Source organism: Chiloscyllium plagiosum, unplaced genomic scaffold (genome assembly GCF_037043375.1).
Source record: "Chiloscyllium plagiosum isolate Xiang-an unplaced genomic scaffold, Cpla_swu_hap1 HiC_scaffold_2, whole genome shotgun sequence".
Lineage (NCBI taxonomy): Eukaryota > Metazoa > Chordata > Chondrichthyes > Orectolobiformes > Hemiscylliidae > Chiloscyllium > Chiloscyllium plagiosum.
In genome coordinates, this window is record NW_028270140.1 from 19,240,056 (window position 1) to 19,255,346 (window position 15,291).

Below are 15,291 nucleotides of genomic sequence, written 5' to 3' on the forward strand. Positions count from 1 at the left end.
CTGTTGAGTGCATATGAATCATGATTAATTTTATACAAACAGTAGGCATTAACTGAGCATTCACTTCCAGCCATAGACAGAGAAAAAAAAACAGTGGCTGTTTGGGCTTGAAGGTGTATGCTTATGATATGCAACTCTGTAAATAAATACAAAATAATAAACATCTGGACCTTACAATCTCTCTCACACACACACAAAATGAACAAGTTCTTTAGCCTGTTGGGGAGTATTCCCTATGGTCAGAAAGTCAAGCCTCTCAACCAGGCTTCCTGCAAGGGCCAAAAGGTGAATGGTAAACAGGTTTGCACGAAGGTAAGGTAAAGTCGCCACAGTTTTACCAGTCTATCGGGATGCTCTCTCATTACAAAGACGACTCGTGGTGGTTTAATCCGAGGTTCAACAAGCCTCAGACAAGGGGAGACGTTGAGAAGGAAAGACCTTTATGGTGATGTCAGCCAATGTGGGAACTGAACCCTTGATGTTGGCATGACTCTGCACCTAAACTAACTGTCCAGCCAACTGAACTAACCTTAGATCATTCCAAGGGGAAATGAGTAACAATAAATCTGCCATGCATGAACGCATGAAGCAAGGGGGAACAAGTAGGACAAGTATCTTCTTGGATTTCTACACAGCAATCTAGCAACAGCAATATAACAAATGCGACCACTCAGTTTTCAAGCTCACTAGGATAAAGCAACCCTTTTACAAGTGAAGTCAAGAGGAAATATCTGGGAGACTGAAACAATATTTTTAAAGATAACTTATCAAAGCACTTGAAATTAACATAAAAGTGGTTATTTTCTTTTGCCAACATTTACAAGAACACGACCTACACTTTCAAAGTTAACTTTATTTTCTTCTAATATTCATAAGACAATGCTATTACTACAGGCAACGGATTGGGCAGGGAAACAGTTTAAATTCCTTATAAATCTATTATGGAGAATGCAGAACTACACAAGGAAAAACAAGTCATTTAGTTCAAATTCAAGACTTCTTACCATGGCCGCAGCAAATCCAAAGCTTCAGAGAATTTGTTATTTAAGAATAAACTCAGTGCAATATTGCATTCTTCCAGGGCACTCTTCAAGTCCATCTGGGATGCCCTAATACAGTAGAAAATAAACAATAAGCTTTACTGGCAATGGGTGTTTATTCTGGAATTAATGAAAGATTATCTGAAGACATGACCAAATACCAGAGAGTTTATTAAATCTAGGAGAAAGTGAGGACTGCAGATGCTGGAGATCAGAGCTGAAAAATGTGTTGCTGGAAAAGCGCAGCAGGTCAGGCAGCATCCAAGGAGCAGTGACAGCTAACAGTAAGGCCTTCTCAACAGATTCGTTGTAACGTTAATGGGAAGATGAAGGGTATACAGGAAAGCAAGAAGTCATGCCTGCATCCTGAATAGGTCCTAATCAAAATCAGAAACACAAAAACACATCCATTCTTAATCATATTGCACCAAGTAATCTCGCTGCATGAATACCATGAAGGAGACTCTGTACATTGTTAACAGTGCGCGGTTAAGAAGCAAATTCAGGACAGAGGATTCCAAATCTACATTATTTATTTCTTAACAATTTTCTTTCATTTTCTCCACTCAAAGGTATCACCCCTTGCTGTTATATAATTCCAAGGGCCTCATTTGTTTAATTAGATTCCCTACAGCGTGGAAACTAGCCCTTCGGCCCAACAAGTCCACACCGACCCTCCGAAGAGTAACCCACCCATACCTATTTCCCTCTGGCTAATAAACCAAACACGATGGGCAATTTAGCATGGCCAATCGACCTAACCTGCACATCTTTGGACTGTGGGAGGAAACCGGAGCACCCGGAGGAAACCCACGCAGATACGGGGAGAGTGTGCAAACTCCACACAGACAGTTACCTGAGGCTGGAATTGAACCCGGGTCTCTGATGCTGTGAAGCAGCAGTGCTAACCACTAAGCCACCGTGCCACTGTCTGACCTGGTCCAAATTATCAATATTCATGTGCGAATCTCAACTGTGAACATAAGCAGGTTATTGAATCATAGGACTATCACTGAAGTGGGCAATGCTTTTCAGTTAAATTCCCATGAATATGTAATTTCAGCAGAGACTGCTGGGCACATCCATTCAAGACTAACAACTCTTGTTTTTTCTACCCCTCACTAACTCAAATACTAGGTCCAATGCATCTTGTAGAGATTAGGTAATCCAACAAAGGTACAAGCCCAGAATCTTGCTGATTTCTATGTCAGGCAATTGACTGAATAACTGTGCTGAGGCAACACGGGAACTGATCCACTTTATTGCTAACGGTTAATGGTAAACCAGTTCCTTTTGATTCATGCAGCAAGGTGTACTCACCTTCATTTTACAACAGAAAACATGGTAACATTCTCCAAAAAGTGATAAATGTACATCAAACCAAAAGCAGAGAACTAGGAGTGATCAAAACCTTTAATCAAGGATTTGGGTTTTAAAAGAGTGTGTGGGAGAGGAAAACATAAGAAAGGCATTGACAATGAAAAAAATGAAGAAGAAAACAAAATTACTAGAGTAGACAATATACGTTTACATTAAACTTCAATTATAAGATTCCAAGTTAAAATAAAGTCTTGATTTTGGATAATTAAGAAAAGAGTATGACAAAGTAGAAACCAAAATACTAACCCATGTGTACAGATACAAAATGTAAGTGTGGTCTTTAATAAATAGTTTGCGAAGGTATTTACAAAATTGGTTGGGATAAACAGAATAAAAATGAAAACTTTGCGGCTTTAGCAATATTGAAAATAGGTAAATCAGCAGGGCCAGAAGAAATATATCCAAAGGAAACAAGGGAGGTTACTTCAAATTGACAGACAGTGGACATTGAGGTCTGTTCCAAACATCTGCTTCATAGGGCTAGACAGCAGTGGCACAAGTCTAATGACCTCACCTGAGCGGTCAAGGTGAGTAAATGTATCTTCACGTGACATCGCCAATCCACTACAAAACCCCTCACACTGTTTACTGCAGTACGGCCCTAGCACTCAGTACTCAGGCCTATAATCCATTTAAACAACCTCCACTTCACATACTTAACAATACTGTCAGCTTACAGCCACTCCTCACTGCCTTCACATACCTCCAGCTATTCAGCCCATCACTCAAACAGTGCTTCATAATCATGGACATTCTTTGCTCTGACTTGTGACACGCCAGCAGGGAAAGCAGCAGAACAGACTCAAAACAGATGACAAGGGCTTTGCTTCTCTGGAACTCCATGGAGAAAATTATTCTTCACATTATCGGGCCAACTAATAAATAACTCATAGCATCCTGCATTGCTGAGAGTATTGAACATGGCAGTTCATTCCTTGCCTAAGATTCCTATTTCTCACCCAGTGCAGCCTCCTCGGGCATGATGCTTAAGTTGCAGGTGGTGTCACCACAAACCTTGTGTTCTCCAGGCCAGTCTCTGTTGCATTTGATAGCATGCTGAGGACAGGATATACAACAGACAGAAAACCCATTCAATATAGAAAGTAATTAAACTTCAAACGTTGAGGGGGGACCTGATTGAGACCGACATAATCATGAGAGGTTTGGACAGGGTGGATAGCAAGAAGCTTTTTCCCAGTGTGGAGGACTCAATTATTAGGGGTCATGAGTTCAAAGTGAGAGGGGAAAAGTTTAAGGGAGATATGCGTCGAAAATTCTTCATGCAGAGGGTAGTGGGTGCCGACAGAGGTGGTAGGGGTGGGATCGATAGCGTCATTTAAGATGTATCTAGATAGATACATGAATGGGCAGGAGCAAAGGGATATAGATCCCTACAAAATAGACAGCAGATTTAGATTGAGGATCTTGATCGGTGCAGGCTTGGATGGCTGAAGGGCCTGTTCCTGTGCTGTAATTTTCTTTGTTCTTTGTTCAAGGTAGCTGGGGAACTGCCATAAATAACAAGATTTATGATTTAGAATTTTGACGGTTCTGGCAGAGACTTCATCAATGCCCATTACTGCTTTATAAATATGCTACCAATACACATTATTGAAAGGGAGACTAGTAATTGAGACACTCAGGCTAATGTTTTGGGTAAATAGGTTCATTCAAATGTTGGTATTTGAATTAGTTTGAATTTGATTTGAGTGGTAGTAATAACTCTGAAATGGACAGTTAGCTAGCTTACTATAACAATATCTGTGTCCATGACAATATCAATTTTTACAAAAGTCCAGCTGGTTCATTAATGTCCTTTAGGGAAAGAAATGTGCCATCATTACATGGTTTGGACTATATGTAACTCCAGGCTCAGAAATGTAGTTGACTCTTAGCTGCTGTCTATAATGGCATAGCGAGCAATGCCATTCAAGAGACAATGAAGAATTGGCAAAATATGCTAATTTTACCAGTGATGTTAGCATCCCATGAAAGAAAGAATGAATGAAAATAATCTTAAATGCATCAATAAGTCAATCCAACCATGGCTGTGATACTGCAACAGGACATTATTGGACACAATGAAAACATTTGTAGCTTTCTTACTTTTGACATGTTGAATCTATGTCTTCAACTTTCACAAAATTCAAGCATAAACCACAAACCATAAACAAAATACATTTCCTATCATTGATTATTTTATCATTGATAATATGCAGTGTTTTGGAGCAAAGTGGGATCGCAAATAATTGGGCTATAAGCTGGACACAAATGCTGATGCAACTGTCAAAGCTAGGGCACAACAAGACTGCAGGAATTCTATAAGAACTTTTATTCACTTTTTAAATAGCCAGGAAATTGGACAAGTCATAAGATATTCCATTTAATTACCACAGCTAGATGGCAGTTAATATGATTGCAAAAAAGTGAATGAAAATGCAGAAAACAACTGCCAAGATCTCAGTGTGCAAGACAACTCCCCTATTATATACAAACAAGGAAGACAAAACACATCCGCAACACAGAAGATGTGTTAAATTATAGAAGAATGCTCTGAACAGTTAGAATTTGAGTCTGAAATTAATTCACTTTGTTTGTGGTCTTGAAGTCACATTTAACCCAGAGATAATCTTGCAAAGCTTCTTAATTGTGAGATCAGTAAGATTGCCAATTTCCACCTCTGTGACACCATCTGATATCCTTCCTGTCTATCAGTTTTCATCTGCTTCTGATAACCTCACTCATACTTTCATTACCGTTATAAACTATTCCAATGTACAAAGTTAAAAATCACACAACACCAGGTTATAGTCCAACAGGTTTAATTGGAAGCACACTAGCTTTCGGAGCGACGCTCCTTCATCAGGTGATAGTGACTATCACCTAATGAAGGAGCGTCGCTCCGAAAGCTAGTGTGCTTCCAATTAAACCTGTTGGACTATAACCTGGTGTTGTGTGATTTTTAACTTTGTACACCCCGGTCCAACACCGGCATCTCCAAATCATGACTACTATTCCAATGTACTCGTTGCTGGTCTCCCACATTGTATCCTTTGAAAATTTGAGACATCCAAAGCTCTGCTGCCCACATCTTGAACTCATACCAAGTCTTATTCACCAATCATCCTGTTGTTTGCTGGCCTATTTGGCTCATGGTAAGAAATGTGCTGACTTTAAGATTTTCATCATTATTTTCAAATCCTTCTATGCTCCTCAGATTTTTCCCTCTTGTACATTCCAAATTGTAACTGCTTTATTATTAATGGCTATGCCTTCAGTTGTCCAGTCCCCAAGCTCTAGAACACCAGCCCTGCACCTCTCTACCTCTTTCCCTTCCTTTAAAGATCAGAACATAAGAAATAGGCTGAAGAGTAGACCATTTGGTCCCTTGATCACACTCGGTCTGTCAATATAACCATGACTGATCGAACTGTGGCTCTAACTCCACCTCCCGATTAAACATCACAACCCTAAATTCCCTTATTAATGAAAAATCTGTCTAACTCAATCTTGAATATATGCAAATGACCCAAACTCCACAGCTTCCTGCAAAAGAAAATTCTATTGACTGACGTCCCTCTGAGAGAAGAAATTCTCCAATAGCTCAGACTCAAAGATGAGACTCATTATTTTAACTGTGCCCCAAGTTCTGGATGTATCCATGAGGGGAAACACTCTCTCAACACCTATGCTGGCAAGTCCAATCACAACCTTAACATTTCAATCAGTTTACCTTTCATTCATCTGAACTCCAATGAGTAGTAGCTTAAGCTGCACAACTCTTGCCGTCAAGAGAAATCCTTCATACCAGGAATCAGCCTAATGAAACTTCTCTGAACTGTTTCCAATGCATGTAAATCCTTCTTTAAGTAAAGTGAACAAGTCTGACTGGAGTATTCTAAGTGTGGCATCACCAATGCACTGAAAAATTGTCACAAGAATTCTCTATGCTTGTATTCCAGTCTCTTTACATTGAACGCAAATATTCAATTTGACTTCCAAAATACTTGCTATAGCTGTCTACTAAACTTTTGCATTAAAAGCACAAGGACACTCAGCATTCTGCAGCCTCTCTCCATTTAAAAAAAATGTTCTGCTCTTTCATTCTTCTTGAACTCAACCCCACATTTTCGCACAGTAAGCACCATCTGCCAAATCTTTGCCCATTCACTTATCCCCTTATAGACTCTTTGTACCTTCCTCATAACATGTTTGTTACATATCTTTGTATCATCAGCAAATCTGGCTTTAATAGTTATTTTTCTCATTCACATCATTAATATAGATCATAAATAGGTGAGGCCCCAGCATTGATCCTGGAGACATGCCACTAGTTACAGCTTGTCAACTTGATTCTGTTTCCTGCTAACTTAGCTATCCTCTATCCAGGCTAATATACCACCCTAACTCCATGAGCTCGTACCTTGCGTAATAACCTTGAATATGACATTTTATCAAACGACTTTGAGAAATCCAAATATACTGTACCTTCTCGTTCCACTTTGTCCATGGGCAAGACAAGGTTAAGCATGAAAAGATGTTTGTTCTGATCAGAGAATCTCAAACTTGTTGTCACACTCTCAAAAAAAAGGAATAGGCCATTTAGGAGCTAAGTAAGAAACCAACTGCTCACATACAGAGTAGTGAACCTTTGGAAATCACTATCCAGTGGGTTGTAGATATTAATTAAACAAAGTTCAAGTTAGAGATGTCTTGCCTTTGGATGGTGATATGATAGGGGTGTATGGATAAGTGGAGGGTTGGGGGAGTAGAAGGAACATGGGAGGGGTAGATTAGATTAGATTAGATTACAGTGTGGAAACAGGCCCTTCGGCCCAACAAGTCCACACCGACCCGCCGAAGCGAAACCCACCCATACCCCTACATTTACCCCTTACCTAACACTACGGGCAATTTAGTATGGCCAATTCACCTGACCCTGCACATCTTTGGATGGTGGGAGGAAACCGGAGCACCCGGAGGAAAGGAATAAGAAACTGGGGAAGGGATAAGAAAGGGGAAGCACTGGGTGGGGGTGGATGTGGACAGGAAGAATGGGGTGGGAAGGTTGAGGTGGGATGCACGTTGGACAAAGGGGGCAAGGATAAGTGGGGATAACTGGATGGGAGGGAGGGAAAGGATGAGGCTAAAGGGAGAAAGGCAAAAGGGGGCGAGAATAAGACGGGAACAGGAAACAGTGACATCAAGTAACATACTGTCATTCAAAATAAGAAAGTCTTGCACAATCTTGTTTTTCACTCGGCGATGTTTTAATAGTTTTCTTCATAGTTCAAAAAGAGATAATATTGTAAACTGCCTTAGTCCATGATGTAATGGGGAATGTAATCTACATCCTGTAACATAGAAGCTCTCGCTTTTTATCAAAGGCAGTAGCTTTATAATTCAACTACATCATCACTTTAATCTCCAGTGTCAAATTTTCTTAAGCAGAGAGAGAAAGGAGGCTCTCCAAAATCTCTTGTCTAATCAGACATTGTAGTATCGAGCCATATTAACTTCCATCAGCTGAACCAGGGGTGGTCTGATTTGGAAATAGTCAGATATCCTCAGTATTCTGATGTACCTCAAAAAAACTCTCAATGACTATGGAACAATAGGTCTGAATTCTCAGTGAATTTTGTTCTGTCTTTCGCCACCTTGGCTAAGAGCCATTACAGAAACATTTTCAGTGTACCCTCATCCTTTTGCCAGAACTAAAAACAATTTGCATACACATGAGCACGTTAATTAGATGTTGGATCTGATTTTGTAAACAAACATCCTCTTGTTCGTAGTCAGAGATTGTTCTGTGTTTAAGCAAATAATTGGGCAGGTGAGTAATGCTGGAAAGTCATGCAGATATAAAAGCTGTGCTTCCAAATGTCATTCACTCACTTGGGAATGAATCTCAGATGCCATGGTTCCTCATCACCACTGGGCCCTAAACCTGACAGCCATATCCCCACTGCAAGAGACTTTGTGTTCATGTTGATCCTCCATGCGTGCTTGTAGGTCTTGACTCTTCCTCATGCTCCCACGATGCCAGAAAACACTCTGCAGTATCTATAAAATTCCTGCTGACTCCCCTTGCCACCTGAGTCAACGGCACCAAAATCTTTGGGCATATATCCCCTTATGTGCCATTCACCCTTTTGTTTTTGAGGTGACCATGACCATGGAGCTCATTAATAGTGTATCTGCCTCTATAGTAATTGTGGCTTTGTTCCCATGAAAATCATAACAAGCTCTCAATGCGCACTTTAACCTTCTTAATTTGCCTTAGCAATAGATTATGGGCTGGGCCTAAATCCTGCACACCCTCTGACCCCCGATCAGCAACCAGAAAACTGGCATGCCAGCCGGACTGATATTTTCAACCCTAGCCCACTTCTGTTCCTCAAAGGAATCCTGAAAATTCTGGCCTTGGATAAGTTATTTAGAATGAACAAAGTAATTAAACATGGCAAATACATATTGTTTAATATATGAAAGCATAAACCAAACTGCTGCTTTCCGGAGGAATATGTTATGCACTACAAGCTGCTCCAAGTCAAATCAATAAGTCTTGTCCAACTTAATCACAGACACAAACCCACAATTACTATTAAGCATGTTAAGTGATCATTCTAGTCACATATTATTTTGTACAGTCTGTTTCGTTAAAGCTTACACACAATAACTACAACAATTAATTCATTGCTGAGTCCACCAATGCATTAACAAGGTAGCCATGCTTAAAAATCGATTCATTGGCACTGCGACAATCATTGTAGCAGCATCTGTTCTATACCATATACATTCAGTTACAATTAAACAATATACAATTTAAATAGAATTATTATCTGAGCTCCTCATAGTCACTTGGACCTGAAGCTCCTCCCACTACCAATAAAAATGCGCAGTACAGCTTGTGTCATACACTGGGGATCAAAAGAAACTGCAAGAAAAATTACAAACCACACGCTATAAGCAAGAAATGCAACATACATCACAAGCAAGCTTGCTTTTTCTTTTAAGAGAAAGAGCAACACACGCTGCACATTACTTACATTGCTTATCTGTAATTTTTCCTTCATGAGGGACTATTAAACTGTCCTGTAGTTCACGGATGTTCCGGCATAAACAGCAGGCAAGGGTTTTACAGGCACTGCAGTTTATGAGGATTGGGCAGGGCTGTCTCACTGTACAGCTGCACAGACGTTATTGGGTAAACGGCATGCAGTCATATCCAAAACCTACTTTCAGCAAATCTGCGCAGTTATCTTTACTGTCACAAAAGCCTTTGCTCAGAGGCAGCAGAAGAGATAGTGTATCACAAAAGACAGCATCTGCCATCAATAGAAAACAGTCGAAGGCATTTTTTTTTTAAGAAGAATGCTCTTTCAGTCTTCCAGACATTCAGCTGGAAGAGCTGTGTTTAAGGAACGGCTTTATAACTCGTACAAAGCCACTTGGTTTCAAAATATTTTCCAGTTTAAGACTGCTTTAATGCACAAACTACTCAGCTTTGAAACCCACTGAATAAACTAACTTTCAGATTTTCAAAAGCCATCTCATATTTACAATCACAGCAAATTTTAAACAGCAACCCCAAATCACCACCACTTAAATTGAATCAATTGTACTTTCATTATCTTTGCTATTTTTTGACCATTTCTGTTATTAAATTTTCAATGACTAAATAAAGTTTTGTCACTGCTTTCTCTGTCTGGTTTGTAATTAATCCAGCAATTTCTACTGAACTCCATTAGTCTACATCATTTCTTTGCTATTTGTATTTTGTTTAAAAGAGAAGCTTACCTTTGGCAAAATTAAAATACAAAATGAGGCTCTACTGTATTTGCAGGAATATTGCTTTATTGGAAATTCCACCTTTCAGGTGATATGTTTAAGCAGAGGCTATCTCCCTGTTTACTTGGTTTCAAATAGAGTCATAGAGTCATAGAGATGTACAGCATTGAAACAGACCCTTCGGTCCAACCCGTCCATAACGACCAGATATCCCAACCCAATCTAGTCCCACCTGCCAGCACCTGGCCCATATCCCTCCAAACCCTTCCTATTCATATACCCATCCAAATGCATCTTAAATGTTGCAATTGTACCAGCCTCCACCACATCCTCTGGCAGCTCATTCCATACACGTAACACCCTCTGCGTGAAAAAGTTGCCCCTTAGGTCACTTTTATATCTTTTCCCTCTCACCCTAATCCTATGCCCTCTAGTTCTGGACTCCCCAACCCCAGGGAAAAGACTTTGTCTATTTATCCTATCCATGCCCCTCATAATTTTGTAAATCTCTATAAGGTCACCCCTCAGCCTCCGACGTTCCGGGGAAAACAGCCCCGGCCTGTTCAGCCTCTCAATACAGCTCAGATCCTCCAACCCAGGCAACATCCTGGTAAATCTTTTCTGAACCCTTTCAAGTTTCACAACATCTTTCCAATAGGAAGGAGACCAGAATTGCATGCAATATTCCAACAGTGGCCTAACCAATGTCCTGTACAGCCGCAACATGACCTCCCAACTCCTGTACTCAATCTCTGACCAATAAAGGAAAGCATACCAAACGCCTTCTTCACTATCCTGTCTACCTGCAACTCCACTTTCAAGGAGCTATGAGCCTGCACTCCAAGGTCTCTTTGCTCAGCAACAGTCCCTAGGACCTTACCATTAAGTGTATAAGTCCTGCTAAGATTTGCTTTCCCATGTCACTTCTTTTCCCCATACTATTACAGTTACTAAACTATATAAATACTTAATTGGCTGTTCAGCACCTTGGATACGAAGCATGTGCCATAAAGTAAGATGTCCTGAATTCATGAAGAGTACTAAGCAAACACAAACTTTTTTTTTTGCTCCCTCCATCACTACAGAAAAGAGTAGCTTCTCCAGTGCCGTCAGGGCTAATGTACAACAAATCATCACCAATAAATAAACTGGTTGTCGATCTCATCTCTGTAAACCTTGCCACCACTGAACAGGAATTGGAAATCATTTTGAATTCTGGACACTGGTACATGAACGGTCTCTCCAAATGCTTATATCACCACTGTATGGTCCCAAACATCAACTTGCTTTCTGGTGTTGTATAATGGAACATCACTGGAGTTCAGCTTGTCAATTTGCTATCACCATCCTAGTTTCTGGTAGGGATCCACAGGGCCAGCTTGGTCTAGTGCAGTAGAGAAGAACACTTGGGAGTGTAACGAGAAGAGGCTGTAATTTATAATGTGATTGCAAATAGATACAAGTTATACTGGTATGACAGATATTGTTATTAAAACTATGAGGCTTATTTCTACACCAGGTCTTATACTTTTGTAGTCCAAAGCTGTCTCTCCATCGATGAGCCAATTGACATTATCATGTTCGAAATGCAAGCCTCACCATTAACCCTTTCAATCCCTTACATCCTGATATAAAGTTTTTCCACCCATTATCATTATTTATACATTTATGTCTATAATTACATTTACACTTTCCTATCTCCCTCCCCAAGTCTCTGACTTCAGTATTTCAGATGGTCTGATCATTTTACTATACAGCCAGGACATGTTTTATTCAGACTTGATAGGTTGGCTGGCTTCTGTGTTGGAGATACTGATTTTGTATCTATTCTTGATACAGAAGTTTGTTAGCCCATACAAACTGGAAAACCTTTAATCTCTTGGATTTCCTTCATGGAAGATCTCTTTCCTATTCAAACAGGCATTTGTTTCCTTACAATCTTTGAAGGACATTTAATCTCATGAACTTCCTTCAAAGAAAACTGATGGCCTCTTGACAGAGACAGTTATCCTTTTGTCAGGATCCTGACAAAACCAGACACTTTCTTCTTGACCATGTCCTGAACCTGTGGACATGCTCCATCTCAGTGATAGCTTCCTTGGTGCTGTATGCATATCTGTAACATAGATTTATAATAGACTGAAGCTCCTTGTTTCAATTTGATCATTCATCCTCAATGTTATTGGTGAAGGGAGCCTATTCACTTCCTCTACCATGCTACTTGAGAACTGCTTTTTGCATGACATGATCTGTTACTGAGCTGAAAAATGTGTTGCTGGAAAAGCGCAAAGGTCAGGCAGCATCCAAGGACCAGGAGAATCGATGTTTCGGGCATGAGCCCTTCTTCAGGCTCATGCCCAAAACGTCAATTCTCCTGCTCCTTGGATGCTGCCTGACCTGCTGCGCTTTTCCAGCAACACATTTTCAGCTCTGATCTCCAGCATCTGCAGTCCTCACTTTCTCCTAGATGATCTGTTACTGATACTGACAAGACAGAAACAAAATATTAAGCAGGAACTTGTGCCTTCTCGACATTTGAAACAAAACTGGAGTCCGACTTCACTGTGTGTTTATGAAGCTGTAATGCAATCTAAGTGACTGGTGATAAAAATTCAATGATGAGCTCAAGTATAGTATAGTGGTCATCAGTGTTAACAGGACTGGAAAACATTTCTACCACCCCTGTCAAGTCATAGATCTCAATTCTGCTTTCAGTATGAAACAACACCTTTACACCAACATAGCTGATTGTAATGGATTCTGCTTTGTTAGGCTTCTGCCAGAGTCTAGGGAGCCCAATGAAATCTTCCACTTGTTGTTCCCTAACCAAACTTTCTTTGACCTTTTTAGCCTGATTGGCTGATCCTTAACAGTTGTTTCTTTATCTTAACTGATTTAACCTCTTGCACCACTTGAAGCCAGCCCAGGCCATCATGCAAGCCAACCTTCTATCCATTGACTCAATGTTACTTCTTGCTGCCCTGGAAAGGCAACCAACATCAACCCTTGGTTACAATCTCTTCCAACCTCTTCTGCTGGCAGAAAATACAAAAGCTGAAATACATGTACCAACAGGTTCAGGAATGGCTTCTTCCCCACTGTTATTAGACTCCTGAATGGATCTCTCAAATTTTAAGCTTAAGGTTGCTCTCACTCTTTCTGCACTTTCTCTGCAGCCGTAACATTGTATTCACTTCAAGAGCTTGTGGTTTTAAATAAAGCTGTTGGACTATAACCTGGTGTCATGTGACTTCAGACTTTGTCCACCCAATCCAACACTGGTATTTCTACATCATTATATTCTTTGCTCTGTTCTATTACCCTGATGGACTTTGTATGATATGAATTGCTTGTAGCACATGCAAAATGAAACTTTTCACTGTACCTAGGTATATATGACAATAATAAATCAACTCAAAAGTATTTCATTCACAATATCTAGTCATGCTTTAAGCAGAAGAATTCTTGATTGCGAAGTAATAGGTTTTCTACTATCTGACAGTCCTTAGTTATAAATCTGATTGTATTTCATGCTTAGTCATACGTCTCCTAAATGATGTAGTTATACTGCTGTAAGCCAGAAACAGTGTTTCTTCACCCTCACGCTTAAAATAGTGTGAGGCCCATTGATATAAATATCTCTTAGCCAAAAGGCTAGTTTTGGGTCACCTACTCCCTGAAGAATACCATTGTTTTTTCATCCATTGTAATCTCTACAATCTCATGAACCTATTGGTGGTAGAAGCTATTTGACTTCTTGGTACTCTGTGACTGTGTCCTACTTTGGCAGATATGAACATGTGAATTAGGCCATTCAGCCCCTTGAGCCTGCTCTGCCTTTAAGTTAGATCCCAGCTGATCTTCTGGTGTTTCGAATTCTACAGTCTGCACCCAATAACTTTAGATTCCCTTGCCTAACAAGAATATATCTATGTCTGTCTTAAGAACACGCAATGAACCTACTTGCATCACCGTCTAAAACAAACCGCCTGTTGTTTAAATGTCCTCCGTTGCTCACAAGAGATTTCAACTTCACTCATGGAGTCTTGATGGTCTGTCATTCTCCAGCTAAACCTCAACTCGGGGCAATTCCTACAGTCTGTCGGCACCTAACACTATCTATAACTTATCAGGTGTGATGAGCATTCCAGGTCCCTGGAGTTTCTAGCTCACTTCCATGCTTTTTGCCAGGTCGGACATACTTTTCACCTTCAACTGTAGATTCAGTCTTGTAGAATCTTGCCACAAGGTTCTTTTCTGCAGGTTCCTGAAAGTTAAGGTGTTTCAGCTGCTGCCTGTCACATAGGCCTCCACTGCTTGCTATCTAGTTCTATGACAAAGCTGTACCGACCACTGGCACCATGTTGCAAGCTGAATCTTCACCTCTGCTTCTCATGGCGTAACATTCATCTGGTAGTTTTTGCTGCCAGCATCCTCCTTCTGGTTGGGAGCTGCAAGGTCTCGTGTGGTTGAGGAATAAAGGTTTTGGTAGTTTAACAAGACAGCTTATCTTAACTAAGCTGTAATTTCTCACTTGAAAGCAAGGTACATTGTGCGAAAGATATTGTTACTAAGACTTTGCAGGAACCTCTAAGTTACTTACTCAGTCCTATTCACAGTCTAATGCTGTTCCCTTGCCCAATGACATCATCATATAGGATGATGCTTAGTGCACACCTTAGCATTAACCAGTTCAGGCCTTTATATCCTCAAAAAACTGCCAACTCCCTCCAGAGAACAGCTGAGTCACCACTTCTTCACTACTGTTTGGTTCCACCCCAACTCGCTCTCCCCCACCCCCAAGCTTTGTTCCATATACCATCCATGATAAAGCAGCGCTTTCAATTGGCATCACATCCACAAACATGCATTCCCACCACCACTGCTGCTACTACCTACAAGATGCACTGCAGAGATTCCCCAAAGATCCTTAAGAAGCACCTTCCAAATCCATGATGACTTCCAACTAAAATGACAAGGATAGTACATACATTGGAACACCACATCTGCAAGATTTTACCAGCTATAATCCAATACCATGGCTTGGAAGAGGTAACTCAAATCTTTTTATTAGCATAGC

The 15,291-nt window shown here is 40.4% G+C and overlaps 1 protein-coding gene across 6 annotated transcripts in view; it reads right to left on the reverse strand.

Moving 5' to 3' along the window:
- Window positions 1-15,291, reverse strand: part of ttc39b (tetratricopeptide repeat domain 39B) — a 130,026-nt gene that overhangs the window by 51,313 nt on the left and 63,422 nt on the right. For 2 of the 6 annotated variants that reach the window (XM_043720574.2, XM_043720557.2), the window contains exon 3: window positions 1,005-1,109. The exons of 1 other annotated variant lie outside the window; for it this stretch is intronic. In XM_043720574.2, the coding sequence (XP_043576509.2) occupies window positions 1,005-1,109 (105 nt within the window). Of the gene's footprint in view, window positions 1-1,004; window positions 1,110-1,201; window positions 1,418-3,379; window positions 3,929-9,469; window positions 9,568-15,291 lie in introns of those variants that run through there. 3 more of the 6 variants (XM_087995054.1, XM_087995058.1, XM_087995052.1) reach the window with 3 other exon arrangements.